Here is a 17,027-nt window from a genome sequence, read left to right as displayed (position 1 = left end):
ATACATTTATCAAGCAATTATTATTTTTCAAGTTATATTCTAATAAAATTTATCATATTCCTCAAATTTCTAACTTTCGAGATGGAATCGGAGAGAAAAAACGCTTCGAATTTAACTTTTTGTTGAATTTATAAAAACGCGCTACCCTTTTCGCGAAGCAACTGAAACATTCACGTCTTGTCTTCGTCAGATGAAATTGTAAGGGTTGGTTGAAGCTGGCAATAAATGCAAATTTGATTGTTTGTGCTCTGCATCCATTTAGTTTAAGTTCATCCAACTAATTTAGTTTCATTCTAAAAAAAATTTAAGCAAACATAATTTTTGAAGAAATGAAATTATATTAATAATCACTTGTGTATGTATTTACACGGCAATCAACGAGTTGCTTTCGTTTATTTTTCTAACGAATTCATTTATTCTGAGAAATAAAAAGTGACGAAGTCTGAGTTATAAATAAAATAGTTTCTCTAATTTTTTGCAGTGTGAACCCGGACTGGCTGCAAGTGTTATGTACAATCTCCTTTACAATCAACCAACCAAGCTGATGTTATTAGCTGGGTGTAGTACCGTATGTACTACAGTTGCAGAAGCAGCGAAAATGTGGAATCTAGTTGTGGTAATTATTTTTTTTTTTATTGTAGAATAAAGCATCGACGATTCATCACATTTTTCCAGATTAACCATAATATAATACTTAATTTAAATAATATTATCTAGCATCTGGAAACAAATGTTCAACCATTCGTTGCAATAACATATTTGCATAGGTATATAGATTTGTTTGAATTACACTCGAATGGATATTCTAGCTAAATGCTGTAATTAATAGAAGACTAATGATAGTTACTATAAGCTATGTTAGCTTTCGAAACGATTTCAAGTAAATATAAATAGAGTTATGTATTTGATTACCACCACTTGTATCCAAAAAGCGGTTTTAATTAGAAAAAACAACTTGATTTGATATATTTTGCACGCACTGTATATTAGAAAATAAGTTTGAAAATTTTCACGAAACTTTATTTACCACGTACCATTTTACCGATGTCAATATATTTGAGAAATAAATACTATTAATAATACAAATAAATTATTTATAACGAACAGTTTTGTCGATAATATTTGTAAAATTTATTGTTTCAATAATAAAGTCTCACTTTTCTTGCTGTAAGTTTCCTTTTAATCTGCTATTAATAACCTTTAGTGTTCCAGACATCCGTGATTAATGTCGCTTCAGTCAATTATGCGTTATAAAGTCAAAAACTTTTGTTTCAGTCTTAGTTGAAGTGTAAATTTAAAGAAGACGCGTTTCAAACTTTCTCTTTTTCATTATTCACCGACATGAAAACTTAAAAAATAAAGTCTGTCTCTCCCTAAATGAGATTACTTGATATGGTTTCCCGATTGCGTAATTCAATTTTTACAGGGCGATTCATAAAGTACGTTTTAAAACTGTTTAGGGGTGCATGATGACCTTGCAAAGGTGAAGGCGGCATGGTTCTCCACACAGTCGGAAATGTGGTATGGGAGCTATGAAAGTAGATTATTTTTGATATTTATCAGTCACTTTTCTAACAAGACAATATTAGGAGTATATTTCAAGATGTTTTTGATTGCTTAAGATATCGTGAAGGTCTAGATTTTTAAATTAAATAATACTGTTTCGTTCTTCACTTTAAAATTAGTTCGATTCCTTCTTTTGATCAATTTTTCTTTGATACCTACTATTTAGGCATTAACTTCTCGGATATCTTGTATTTGAAACCATTTTGTTTTTGTCGATATACCAAATTCGATTTGAAGAGCATCAAAGTTTGACAGTACGATGTTTAACCTAGTTATAACCATCGTTATAACTGGCACTTTTAGAGTACAATCGTCTTTGTCAATCTTTGTATTTACATTAACATCAAACAATGCTTGATTAAGCGGCATCGAAGCTCTTTTATTGAAATCGAATTCAAAATAACCAAAATGTAGTTCAATTTGATTGTCATCCGATGTTTAGTCTGGTATCTAGAAGATATTTTATTTCAAAAAAAGACATACGACTTTTTTGTATAGAAAGGACTATTTAGACCTGGTTTTCCATGATATCATTTTGATAATGTGCTTAATACAAAATATACAGAGAAGAACAAAAAGAAAGTTTTTCTACTTTTCAAATGTATGTGTTACCGTGAATGACCGAAATTGGAGAATGTCGACTTTCATCGGTGAATGTCAACATTCGCTTAGTGAAAGATCGAAATATTTTATTACATTGTTGTATATTCGGACCCTGTCCGGTGTGTGTTGACAATTACAGATATGCTCTGGTAGAGGTCCAGAACAGAAGAGTCAAAAAACGAGCGACTGGCTCTCTCCCGCCAAATGTTTTGTTCTGCTCGGAGCCAATCGGCTGTGTCAGTCTTATGCAAGCTTTGATAACGCGAGTAACGTTTTCTTTTTTTCCGATCTTTTTCTTGCAAAGTTAAATGCATTAATTTCGGATAAACTAGCAGACAATTGTTTTTATTTTTCTCAAGAAAAGAATTCTAAAATACTTTCTGTAGTAGTTTCTGCTAAAATTAAATGCAACACACCTTTGAATTAGAGTCGATTAAAACGTTGCAAGCTAAATACAAAAATATCACATATGAAGTTGTAATGTATTTAAATTTACGCAAACAGTTTCAAATGAAACACAGTGAACCTGAGAAAGGTATTGTTGTGAAGAAGCCGATGGTCAGTTCTGAATTAAACTCAAGATGTCAAGTTGATCTGATAGATCTGCAGTCAAACAGAGATGGCGAATATAAGTTCATAATGGTGTATCAAGATCATTTAACTAAGTTTGTCCAGCTACGACCTTTGAAAACTAAAAGAGCTGAAGAAGTAGCGCATCACGTTCTTTCAATATTTTTAACATTTGGTGCACCAGCAATATTGCAATCAGATAATGGTAAAGAATTTAGTAATCAAGTCATATTCGAAATATGCGCTATGTGGAAAGATGTTATGGAATGCCTCGTCAAGGCTCCTTTGAAAGGGCCAATCAGGATATACAGAACATTCTAACTGCATGGATGAACGATAACGATACAAATAAATGGTCAGATGGTTTATCCTTTGTTCAATTTGCCAAGAACACTACATACCACGAAGGAATACGCCAAATTCCTTATGAAACCATGTTTGGCGTAAAAGCAAAAAGAGGCATGGAGAACAAATCGCAAATATTGAAACCGAAGAACAGCTTGAAGAAACTGTTAATGCTTATACAAAAAATTTGAGAGGTGGTCATACCGAAAACCATATTCCCAAGAAAAATATTGAAGAGGACCTACAACCTACAATGTCTTCACATCAAATTCTGACTGAAACACACGAGTTGATTTCTACAAAAAGAGAGGCCGCGAAAGAAAATCTTCTACTGCAAGCAACAAAAATGTTACAAACTTCACAAAAACAATTTCCTCCTGCTCAAATTGGTGATAATGTACGAATACAAGACTCCGACTTCTATTAAATGGTACCCTCAAGCAGTTTTACACACGTAATCAGTTCGTAATTTGCAAAGAAAAGTTACTTTCCATATATGAGATTTCTTTTCAAGAAATGTCGCTGAGAGAAGCAGCTGCAGCTAATTCGAAAAGCGCTGTACAAGGTTATTCACGCTGTCATTGCAAAAGAAAATGTTGCACAAATAAATGCAGTTATAAAAGCAAGGGACTTTTGTGCAATTCAAAGTGTCATAATAGTTTAAGTTGTTGCAATAAATAAGATTTGAATCACATAAGTAAGTCATTTTTTTATTAATATTACTAGTTTTTACCCGCGGCTTCGCTAGCATCGAATCCATTAAATAAGTATCAGAAATCATTATAATAGAAAAGAACGAACTCTGTAGCTATATTAGAACCTGAGATATAGATCTTTGAATGTAGAAAAATAGCCAAAAATCCATAACTCCACATTGAATGTCCGCGCCTAGCTCCTCTCCAACTCAACCGATTTAAGTGTTGAAAAACTCAAAAGAAAGAAGGTGTTTCAGCAAGTGTTCTTAAATTAAAACGAACTCTGTAGCTATATTAGAACCTGAGATATAGATCGTTGAATGTAGAAAAATAGCCAAAAATCTACAAAAATCCATAACTCCACATTGAATACCCCCGCCTAGCTCCTCTCCAACTCAACCGATTTAAGTGTTCAAAAACTCAAAAGAAAGAAGGTGTGTCAGCAAGTGTTCCTAAATTAAAATAAACTCTGTAGCTATATTAGAACCTGAGATATAGATCTTTGAATGTAGAAAAATAGCCAAAAATCTACAAAAATCCATAACTCCACATTGAATGCCCCCGCCTAGCTCCTCTCCAACTCAACCGATTTAAGTGTTCAAAAACTCAAAAGAAAGAAAGTGTTTCAGCAAATGTTCTTAAATTAAAATAAACTCTGTAGCTATATTAGATCCTGAGATATAGATCGTTGAATGTAGAAAAATAGCCAAAAATCTACAAAAATCCATAACTCCACATTGAATACCCCCGCCTAGCTCCTCTCCAACTCAACCGATTTAAGTGTTCAAAAACTCAAAAGAAAGAAAGTGTTTCAGCAAATGTTCTTAAATTAAAATAAACTCTGTAGCTATATTAGATCCTGAGATATAGATCGTTGAATGTAGAAAAATAGCCAAAAATCTACAAAAATCCATAACTCCACATTGAATGTCCGCGCCTAGCTCCTCTCCAACTCAACCGATTTCAGTGTTCAAAAACTCAAAAGAAAGAAGGTATTTCAGCGAGTGTTCTTAAATCAAAACGAAGTCTGAAGCTATATTAGAACCTGAGATATAGATCTTTGAATGTAGAAAAATTGCCAAAAACCTACAAAAATCCATAACTCCACATTGAATGTCCGCGCCTAGCTCCTCTCCAACTCAACCGATTTCAGTGTTCAAAAACTCAAAAGAAAGAAGGTATTTCAGCGAGTGTTCTTAAATCAAAACGAAGTCTGAAGCTATATTATAATAGAGATATAGATCTTTGAATATAGCAAAATTGCCAAAAACCTACAAAAATCCATAACTTCACATTAAATGTCCGCGCCTAGCTCCTCTCCAACTCAACCGATTTAAGTGTTCAAAAACTCAAAAGAAAGAGGGGGTGTTTTAGCGAGTGTTCTTAAATCAAAACGAAGTCTGAAGCTATATTATAACCTGAGATATAGATCTTTGAATATAGCAAAATTGCCAAAAATCTACAAAAATCCATAACTTCACATTAAATGTCCGCGCCTAGCTCCTCTCCAACTCAACCGATTTAAGTGTTCAAAAACTCAAAAGAAAGAGGGTGTTTTAGCGAGCGTTCTTAAATCAAAACGAAGTCTCTATCTTGAATAGAACCTGAGATATTGAGGATAGAACGCGTGTATGTGAAAAACTCCCATAAGTAATGTATAGGGGGAAATCGCATTTGAGTATAACTTGAGAATGGTAAAAATTAGATGAAATCCGATGGTTGATGGCTGATCTGTGCATCATCGGAATAGAAATCCTCAATTTTTTTAATATATAAGATTTTCTTTTCTAATGTAGAATGTACTGTGTATTTTAAATTCTTGGTCATTCCATAGCGACTGAATTACGGAAAAGAAAATATAAATCTCCAACATGTTCAACATTCACCATTAGTGCATGGTAAATAAGTCCAAAATAAGGGTATTTAGCAAATATTTCGATCTTTCACCAAGCGACTATGTTGACATTCACCGGTGTAAGTCGACATTCACCAGATTTCGGTGTTAGACTATAACATATACATTAATTATTTTATACTCATTAACTTGAGTACGTATAATTTTTAAATAAATAACCTTTCACTTACTTAGATTTGAATTTTTATAGCAGAAAAATAATATTTTGTGTTGATTTATATATATATTGGTAGTGTTAGTAACTGGCCTATCGACACTAATACGAAATTCCAATATCCAATATTGACAAAAAGCAATCAAAAGCAACCACACTTCCTTTTGGCTTTCCACATTCCCTCGCCTATTTTCAGTCTTTCCACAGCATTATCCCAAACAGAAGACGATGTGTTAACAATAGCGAGTGTGGTTAGAATTTCGTTAGAAAATTATGTAAATCGATTCTTCTTTTTAGATTTTTAATATCTATCTATAATCTAATAGCATTACATATAACTTTACTACATAATGAATACTCACTATACTTCAAGATACGCATAATATTCGAAATTTGTTGAAAATTAATCGTATTCGATAAATTTTACGAAATAATTTTAAAGTTAATTACTGTAGATGATGGGCTCGGCAAATAACTCGGATCAGGAGAGGATATGAGAGTTTATGTACTTAGAGTAAAGTTACAAGAAAGTTAGAGAATATCCGCTCTGTCAGATTTCGTAGACGACATTATCCATTGTTCATTGTACAAACCTTCAAGATTTAGTTCTCTCCGAACTTGACATACTTTTTGACTAATAGATATCGCATTGTAATTAATTTCTAATTTATTACTGCTACTTTATAATTTTAGAGATTGGGAAATATTAATTGTTCGTACTTTCTTGGTTAGATGTTATCAAATAAATCATAATCAAAACCATAGTTTGACGTTTATATAATCTCACAACACTTCACAAACCAGTTTCTCTCCATATTTCGTTGAAATGCTCTGTTCCAACCGCCCATAAAACTTCATAGTTTTTTTTCCGTATCTGCATTCACTTATATTGATTGGATCCGTTTCGCTTACATCTCTTCCACTCCGTACAATTTCAATGAATCGGAAAATAAATGAAAAGTGAAGAGCTCAAACTTAATGATTTCAGTTTTACTCTAAGGGATCAACGTTAGAAGGTATTTTTCACATTTCGATAGAACCAATATCACTTCTTCGTATTGAATACTTACGAAAATAAAAATTTTTACCGTAATAAGTTGGGAAAGTTATTTTTCTAATAAAAATTTAATGAAAATATGAGTCGTTTTGGATAGATATACACCAGAAATATTTCTACAGTCTCTAGTGGCTGAACGGTGACTTTCTCATATATTATTTCACATCACATGGGTATAAACATATTATATAAGAACTTTAACACTATTTTTTTTCAATTCTAGCAGCATTACTAAGTAAACAATTTGTACGTAATTTTTGTATTCTATGCTATCTCTTTTTTTATATATATTTTAGGAGTATCTATTTACCAATCATCAAGGGTATCCTGCTTTTTATTAATTCATCATTCTGTACGTTATTTGAGTTTTTTTGTACGTCTTCTGGGTTTAAAATACGTCATTTCAATAAGTGACACAAACTTATAAATCTCACTTGGAAACAGATTTAAAACTTTTTCAAAAATGTTTAATTTCAAAAGCGAAGCTACCTCATTGACAATCCCGCAGAAATATAATTTTCCTTTGATATAGTCAGACAATAAACTAACGTCGAGAATAATTATGACGTTGAAACCTTCGTGAGAATTTCCCTCGAAACATAAAGAAAAAGAAAAACGTATTAGCTTAATTCGAGAAGATGACTGATGGTGTTGAAGTTTCGTGACGATACACCATGTATTATTTCCGTGATAAAGTCATGTGTTACTGATCGATATACAGTTTATTTTAATCGGGAGGGGGTCGACGATTTGTTGAAATTTTTAACTAAAAAATGATACTTCTATACATAGATCGAATGAATAATTTTTGTTATTATATTTTTTTTTCAACGTGCGAGTTTATAATTAGAAAAAGAAACTTATTTTTCCATTGTTAACCGTATCTCTAATCAGAAAATAAAACACTTTGGATCGAAATTCGAAGGGTGGAAGGAATTTACTGCACAGAGAATCCTTTGCGGAGGTTCAACTATTGGATAAGTTGTAATTACAGTTAGATAACAATCGCGATCCTCGACAGAGCAAACGTATATTTGTACTTGGTCCCGGGAAAAATCAATTCGTAGACCTTGTACTGTGAAAACAATAGTATTTGTATAGGATGTACCACATAATTAATCATACTTACATTCTCTATCAGCACGATATAAATTTCCATGAAACTTCTTCTGAAAATTACAGTAAATTTGAACAGTTCAGGTGTATAACAACGAGAATTTTATTATTCCTCTATTATATTTCGAAAATTATTTTAATTTCCAACAAATTAAAATTAAAACAGAGTAAACAAGTAACTGTAACATTAAACAATTAAAGATATGTAGGTAGCTATTGTTTTCTTTCCCTCATATATATATATATATTTCTACTTTCAATTTCAAATTTTATCGACCGACAAATTGCCACTTTTCCTGATACACCATTTTGCTTTCAGCTTTGCACAAACTCATTAATATCAAGTAAATACACTGAGAATAAAGATTTTGCGTTTTAAGAAACGTCTTGAAATCAAATATTCTTTGAGAGATTATAAATAATTGTCAATTATTTATGAATAATGAATAATAATATTTATAAATAATACCAAAAAAAGTATTTTTTTGTTAACAAGATTTCAGTTTAGGTTTAATTTCAAAGCCTTTAAGAGTGCAAATAGAATAAAACTAATCAACCAATTCCGAGGTACTGTTTAATTAGTGCAGGCATGGATTTCATTTTTGTTTCCAAAGAACGGTGAAAGTTTCCAACACAAAATGATACAATCCCTTTGTAATCCCTCTAGAATAAGAAAAAAATATCCGAACCTCTAGCTGCAAGTGTAAATTTCCAAACCTACCTTTCCTTTTAGTTCTATTACTTGTTTTTGCTACCAGAAGGCAGTATTTTCGTTCTAATTTAGTTAGTGAAATAGCTTTATTACATCAAGCCGGATCTTTTGTCTTCGAGGATCCGAATACCTAATTGCGTAAAGCTTAATTAACTCTAAATTCTTATCTCTAACACATTTATAATCAGAATGTGTAAGAGATACGGACACATATGTTAAGCTGTACCAATTAAGTTTTTTTTACTAGGTATAGAAAAAACGAAAGTACGTAGATATAATAAGAAAATGCTTGCTCAAACTCATCGTACTTCGCATATAATTAAAATGTTGGTAATCAAATTTCGTAATTTCAGAGGATGTATAATGTGTACCCTAAATGGTATTAAAGTGTATGAATGAGGGATGAAACAATTAAAATCCCCGTTACTATAACACCATCATTTTAATTTGTGGCTCTACATCTCATGAAATATTTATGAACAAAAATATTACTTTCCTCATTACTTTTAAAAACAATATTTTGACTTGCTTTTACATCTTGCTATATGTGATAATTTCTGGCTCCTAATCATGAATAAAAAGCAGATACATGGAAAAGAAAGATGTTAATTTTACGTAGGAATATTACAGAATAATAGATTTTATTATTAGAAAGAGAAAGTTTACTTTTGCAGCAATTCTTCCCCTATTAATGTAACAGTTTAATGTTTAATTTATTATTGTTATTATTGTTTTGAAATTCATACTGTAAAAAATCATTTAGCACTAGATAGAATTTCTGAACTCTATTTTGATAAAAGGAAAAGTTTTTTTTTGTTTTAAAGACGAATAAGTGAGCTATTTCGAACACAACTCTTATTGGGGATTAAATGAATTGTACCATAACTTAATAAACTTTACAATCGTGTTTTTGCACTTCAAGATGCTTCTCTAATATATAATATAAGAGTGTTCGTAATCTAAACAGATAATTGAATCAATTTAGAAAGTATTAACACAAAAATGTAGCTACATTTGTATTGTACAAAAATATTGTTACCACGCGTATACCTTTAGAAATTTTTGTTCAAATTACAATCGAAAACATAGATTTCTGAATTTATACTGTAGTCTATTACATAATGTACCTTACAGTAGTATCCAATACAGCCAATTGGCAGATTGAATTTTCCATTTTGATTTACTGGATATAGAAAATAAATATGATATAATAGTAGATTAAAGTTAAAATTTGTGTTGTATTAATACGCTATTAGTGTATTTATCGTTTCAAAAAAGATTTGATTTAGTCCTAAAAGCTTAAACAGGTAAATTAATTTCATATTGATCAAGAATTGCGCCTGATATTCATTGTTCCAACGTTTCTATAATTTCTTTTTTGATTGTACCCAACAAATAATCTGACAGAATTATAAATTAAAAAATATACCAAAATAACAATAATTCATTAATTATGTAGAAACTGTATTTTTTATATCAATATAGTGTGTAAACTAAACATGCGAAAAAAGTGTTTCTTTAGTGGAGGGCATTAAGTCAAAATCAATTTAATGAAGAAAAATACCGACTATCTATAACTTGATTAAATTCACTCCTGAGACTTGATGAACTATCTCAATTTCCTTTTTCTTCCCTACCACAATGAACCGGTATCAGGTAATTTGTAAAAGACAATTTTATCTTTCAAAAAACTTTCTTGAGTTTTGAAATATGATGAACCATGTTGAGAATGTTCAAAGTTTAAGGAAAATTGTAAACTATGAAATATACGATATGAAAATATCGACGATGAAGACACTGGACCTGTTAGTATTAACGAATTTCAATAATACTAAACACGATTATAAAACAAATTTTGATCCAGAAAATTTCTTCATCATGTTTTCATTATTAATCATCATGATGATAAGCAATCAAAACAAGATAAGCGAAAATAGTTCAAAGTACTTTGATAGGAGTTTGTAAACTAAAAGTTTAATTTTACGCCGTTATCATTGTTCCTGTAAAATATTTGAGAAGCAGAAACTTTATACTTTATCAAAGTGATGACATGAAATCTATAGCATACTCGTATTTCTAGCCATATTTCATATTGGAACCATTATTTACATTTTAATACTTGCAAAAAATATACTTTTATTTTTAAAGAAGTAATCAAAGAAGCAGAAACGAAAATTTTATCGACACAGAGCTAGATATTGAGAAAAACAATGTCAAAACTACTTAAGATCTGAATTTAACATACATTAAATCGTTATAAATCACACTTCAGCTTTTGATTTGAATACAGGTGAAATACTTGACATTTAGAGCTACTTTACAAAATATAATAAAGTAGTAAAAGGGGATGATAAATTAGATAATCGACCATTTCAATAAGGTAAGACGTACTTCAAAAAATATACCAATTAATTAACGTTCTTTGAAAGTTTAAAGAATTCAAATACCCACACATTCAATTCAACCGATCCTTATTTTATAAATATTTTTAAAATGAAAATTATAAAAGCAAATACATTAAAGATGTTGAAATAACGCTTGAGCTTGCGGTTAATTGGGAAAAATGTACGAGAGTCTCCAAGGGCGAGATATGTCAAAAGAATATGGAGGTTTACGAATTTCTAGTGGATGAGGGTTGCGGGTATATAACGAATGATTTATCTGACTAAAAATATCTTTTTATTCGAATAAATATACAGTCAAAATATAAGTAAAGTAAACGAAACTCCCGAAAGAGATTTTCCGTTTTATTAATTACTTCTATCTATGTGTTCTAGTTATGTTACGGAGCAAGTTCGCCCGCATTATCAGACAGAAATCGGTTTCCTACATTGTTTCGCACTCATCCCTCCGCAACCGTTCATAATCCCACGAGGATCAAGCTGATGAAGAAATTTAACTGGTCTAGGATATCCATCTTGCAGCAAGCAGAGGAGGTCTTTATTTCAACGGTTGAGGATCTCGAAAGAAGGTGTATGGAAGCCGGTGAGTTTCTTGAATAAATCTGAACTGTATATTGTTTTTTTTTTAACGTATACATTATCTCATTTAAATAGGTGATTCAGTACAAACTTTTTTACTGTTAGTAAACAATCATTTGAATGCAGAATTAATGTTGTGAGTTGAGAAAAATCTTTATCGCCTTTTATAACTCCGTTTTGGAGTTTCTGAATAAAAGTTTTTGTATATATAATGAGATATGATATTTAAGTGATGTGTTCCGTACATATTTATTTGACTCCAAAAATTTCCCAACGAATTCTTTGAAAAAGTCAATAGAATGAAAAGTTTAAAAGAAATTTGAATTTTTAGATTAGGGATTCTATAGAATCGCGCTGTCAATATATTCTATAAAAACAGAAATACAAAAGTATTTGATCACAAAATAGATATTGCGTCAAAAAGTCAAAATCTAGTACAAATACTTTTGTTTATTAAAAAAATATGACACTAACGTCAGCCTTTGTTTTTATTTCCAATCCCCTTTTGTGAATACAGACCTCTGCTTTCGTCGAAACGTCGTGTTTTCTTTAGTATAACGTCAACTCAGAAACACCGTTCAAGTTTGTCGACTCGGTTATCTCTAGTAACAAATTTTCTTTGTCTGTTGTCGTTTAGATCCCGTTATATACATGGCAAAACAACAACGTTTATAAATTCTCATCTTTTCCACTACTGAAAATACAACCTCCGCATTTGCATTTTTATTGGATAACTTCCGACATTCTTTGTCCTTATTAAGAAATATTTTTACTTAACTTTAAGACACTCCAGTTACGCTCAATGTGGATATAGAGATATTATTTGTGTGCGAAAGAATAGAGATAACATCTAAAAATAGTAAATCAAACCAAACGTTTAGAATTTTATCACACTATTATTATGTTATTGTACAAATAATCTAGAATTTTCAAACACTAATATTTAAATATTGAAAATGTGCTGCCATTTCTATAACGAGGAAATATACAAACTGTTCATATAATCACGGATTGCTCTAGTCCCACGATTTTCGTGCTTGCTAAACATTCTTAACGATTATGTATATTTATTGTTTCTCAAAAGGATTTGTACACCATAAAGAGACTACGAGTATCACAGATATTGAAAATTAACAAAATTTCATATTGCTTTCAACATCTTATTAGATGGAATAAGCGCTCGAAATTCTGGACAATTAACTTTTATTTCGGTCGAAGCCTTCAAAAGATTGTTTTGAAACTAAAACTTTAGATGCTGTTAAAATATACGCCGTATATTTTGTATACAAGCTGATCGTGAATTTATTGGAAAAAAATTGTATCTAAATAAATATCCAATATATCGAAATAAACTCCTCGCAATAAAGTGCTTAAAATGAGGAATCTTCGCAGTGAAAAAGATCCCCGAAGGGTGATGGTTCTTTCAAATCGAAAAATACTTTAGACTGGAATAAATATTTGCATTGGATTTACGAATAAGGATTATTATCCAAATTGAACTAATTTCGAATCTAGCATCGAATATTTAAATACGAAAAAACGCAAATCAAAAAGGAATTTTTCCAAATAGAAATACATTTATTGGAAGTATGACGATATATAGAAGTAACTTGATTTAAATGTAATCCTTAAATATAATCCTTAAATCATCGAGGAAAAATTGAGACAAAACAACACGATATTTCAGATGATAAGTTTGATCCGATTAGACGAGTGTTGACTGCCTTTATAGATTATAAGTACAAAGCTTGAGTGATGTTGCGTGTCTGGAATATGACAGGTATATTAAATATATTTGAACGAACAAATTGAGTACACTCTCAATTATTCACTGACTATTATATAAAGGTATCGGAAAACAATTTAAAAATTTAATTACGAATCAAATTTCATTGTTTCTTTCAATATTTTCAACCTATGAAAAGAATGTTGTTGTTGATTGGAATATCTCCTCAACTGCAATCTTTACGTACAGAACCGTATTACAAAAAAAATAAACGTCGATACTGGCTTTTGAATTGAAAAATAAAAGAATTAATAGTGGGAAGATAACACAATTCTCAACTCCTAACTGTTAAAGTAGAAAATTCATTTATTTTTGCAGGTATAGAAATAGTAACAAGGCAGTCATTCCTTTCTGATCCTACTGACGCTGTTAGAAATCTCAGGAGACAAGATTCCAGAGTTGTAATAGGACTTTTCTATGTCGTAGCTGCAAGAAGAGTCCTCTGCGAATTGTATAAACAAAATCTCTACGGAAAACAATACACTTGGTTTTTTATAGGTAAGAATTATATTTTACATTACATTTCAAAAACCAAATCTTTTATTTCGATATATATTTGAGGCGAAATTTTATATAAACTTTCAATAATTTTACGACAGAAAATAATATCTAAAAGTTGCCGAAAACAACTTCAATTCAACCACTGTTTATTTAATATATGTGACTCGAGATTCTTGAAAACACATTCTAGTTGAAAATATATTTTTCTTATTTCGGAATCGGTCTTAGTAAACCAATAAAATTGTATCAAAGTATCAACCTCAGATTCGATAGAGTGGAAGTATAATAGATCGAGATTCCGATAAATTATTGATAGAAAGAAAAATAAGTTTCAACTTCTTCAACTTAACAAGAAAATATTGTTTCAATTTAATAACTATGTTGTATTGTTTGTTATTCCAGAACCAATTTTGAAGCTGATAAATTTTTTTCGCCAACCAAATTGAAATAATTCCCAAATCATTCTTACGTATAATTAAATAGCGTTCATTTTATACATTCTATTTGATTTTTTCCATCAATAAATACATTCCATTTTCATCACCGGGTACCGGATATCCTGCCGAGCCGGTCCAACATGCCATTTTTCTGCTTCACTTTTTTACAGAGATCCAAATACGTGTAATTACGATGGCAGGAATAAACACTGGATCCAATCCGTTGCTGTGTTCGTTGCTATTTGTTCGGTTTGAAAATTCCTTTTCTATCGGAAATTCATTTCGTGTGGTGTTTGGTATTGAATTTTCAAACATTATTGAAAGTAGTACATTTACGCGAAATATTACAAATGCTTTATATTAATTACCTTCACCATCATTATTATTATTATTCAATTGAACGTTTTAATATTTAACAAAGAAATGTTGTTATAAACATTTTCAATCTTTAACAATACACACAATAGAGTTTTTCGTTTCCTTATGCAGCCAGTTTAAATAATTATGTTAATTTAGATACCTAGAGTACAGAGTTTACCTGAATCAAAACAGGTTAAATATGCCTACAATTTTGTTGTTAATAGGTTGGTACGAAGATAACTGGTTTGAAATAATGATAGAAAAAGAAGGAATAGAATGTACAGTAGAACAGATGCGTATGGCCGCCGAAGGCCATATAACAACCGAAGCGTTAATGTGGAATCAGAACCGTAACGAACGCACCATTTCCAATATGACATCAGAAGACTTCAGGTTGCGATTAAACGAAGTACTTCGAAGAGAAGGGTACGACATACAGAACCAGAGGTATCCAGAAGGTTATCAAGAAGCTCCTTTGGCGTATGACGCCGTATGGAGCGTTGCGTTAGGTATTAAATTTTATACATTTAAATATTTGTCTATAAATGATATTTTATAGCAAAATATTTCCAATCATCTTGTATAGGTACTGAGATAATTATCATTTCTTATTACTTCCTATATATTACTAAGACGGATATTATACGAGGGGGTTGATATAAATTCGAAAACACTATTAAAAATGTTTTTTTTTACAATGCTCATCATGTTACAATCGTATTCATTATCTCCTAGTATAAAATGTCTTCGTTATTTGGTTTATTAGTAATTCAAATATTAATACCGGATATAATATAAAGAGAACTGGTCGCTTTGTACTGAATAGAATTTAATTAGAACTGAGTAAGGCGTATAATGATATATTAAGCATCAGGAGCATTTGGAGATCCCTTAATTTCCTGCTAGCACTAAAATTAATATATTATAATTTATGAACGTTGCGGTAGTGATATTTGAACGTTTGAAATGGAGCGTATTCAAACTATTCGGACAACGAATCCATGAATATGGATTTATATTGAAAAGCCGTTATAATAACAAAGAAACTTATTTCTATTATATAGTCGATGACTTTATGAACGTCACTTTGTTTGTAGTTTCAAAATATTGCAACTATTGTCTCTGAACGAATCTGTCAATGTCAAATATTCAAAACTGTCACTCACTGATATATATGCGGGCATTTGAGCTCTCAGGACATAATCTTTTTTCGAGTCATTTGAGTCTTCGATCACATTTGATCATTTTGACAAAATCTAAATTTTGATAGACTTAATATTGGTATGGATGATTTATATTCAGAATTAACAATTTTCAGAAGACAAAGACTTTCTTTAAATGAGTTCTGGTCAAAAGTTAGTGAGCACTTCAGAAGAATTTAAAAACATAACTAAAATGAGCTACTAATTTATTTTAATTACAGTTATAATTGCGCTGACGCGTACGACGTTTTCAAAAAAGATTGTGAATCATTAATTTGTGCATGAAGCTCTTAAAAATCTTATATATTAAAAAAATTGATCATTTCCATTCCGAGTCCGTTCAGGCGTTCTACCCAACCAATTTGCTTGATTTTTTTTCAATGAAAGGTATTGATGCAAAGATCAGCCATCAACCATCGGATTTCATCTAATTTCCACCATTCTCATGTTATACTCAAATGCGATTTCCCCCTGTACATTACTTTCATATACACGTTCTATCCTCAATATCTCAGGTTCTATTCAAGTTAGAGACTTCGTTTTGATTTAAGAACACTCACTGAAACAACTTCTTTCTTTTGAGTTTTTGAACACTTAAATCGGTTGAGTTGGAAAGGAGCTAGGCGGGGGCATTCAATGTGGAGTTATGGATTTTTGTAGGTTTTTGGCAATTTTTCTACATTCAAAGATCTATATCTCAGGTTCTAATATAGCTACAGAGTTCGTTTTGATTTAAGAACACTTGCTGAAATACCTTCTTTCTTTTGAGTTTTTGAACACTTAAATTGGTTGAGTTGGAGACGAGCTAGGCGCGGACATTCAATGTGGAGTTATGGATTTTTGTAGGTTTTTGGCAATTTTTCTACATTCAAAGATCTATATCTCAGGTTCTAATATAGCTACAGAGTTCGTTTTGATTTAAGAACACTTGCTGAAATACCTTCTTTCTTTTGAGTTTTTGAGCACTTAAATCGGTTGAGTTCGAGAGGAGCTAGGCGCGGACATTCAATGTGGAGTTATGGATTTT

At 30.9% G+C, this 17,027-nt stretch overlaps 1 protein-coding gene across 2 annotated transcripts in view; it reads left to right on the top strand.

The window, feature by feature from the left end:
• The window catches only part of LOC130449223 (gamma-aminobutyric acid type B receptor subunit 1), a 108,144-nt gene that overhangs the window by 54,538 nt on the left and 36,579 nt on the right, over positions 1-17,027 (top strand). For both annotated transcript variants that reach the window (XM_056786917.1, XM_056786910.1), the window contains exons 3-6: positions 482-616; positions 11,511-11,718; positions 13,819-13,998; positions 15,023-15,307. In XM_056786917.1, the coding sequence (XP_056642895.1) occupies positions 482-616; positions 11,511-11,718; positions 13,819-13,998; positions 15,023-15,307 (808 nt within the window). The remainder of the gene's footprint in view (positions 1-481; positions 617-11,510; positions 11,719-13,818; positions 13,999-15,022; positions 15,308-17,027) is intronic.

Source organism: Diorhabda sublineata, chromosome 1 (assembly GCF_026230105.1).
Source record: "Diorhabda sublineata isolate icDioSubl1.1 chromosome 1, icDioSubl1.1, whole genome shotgun sequence".
NCBI lineage: Eukaryota > Metazoa > Arthropoda > Insecta > Coleoptera > Chrysomelidae > Diorhabda > Diorhabda sublineata.
This window is presented reverse-complemented; position numbering and strand designations above follow the sequence as displayed.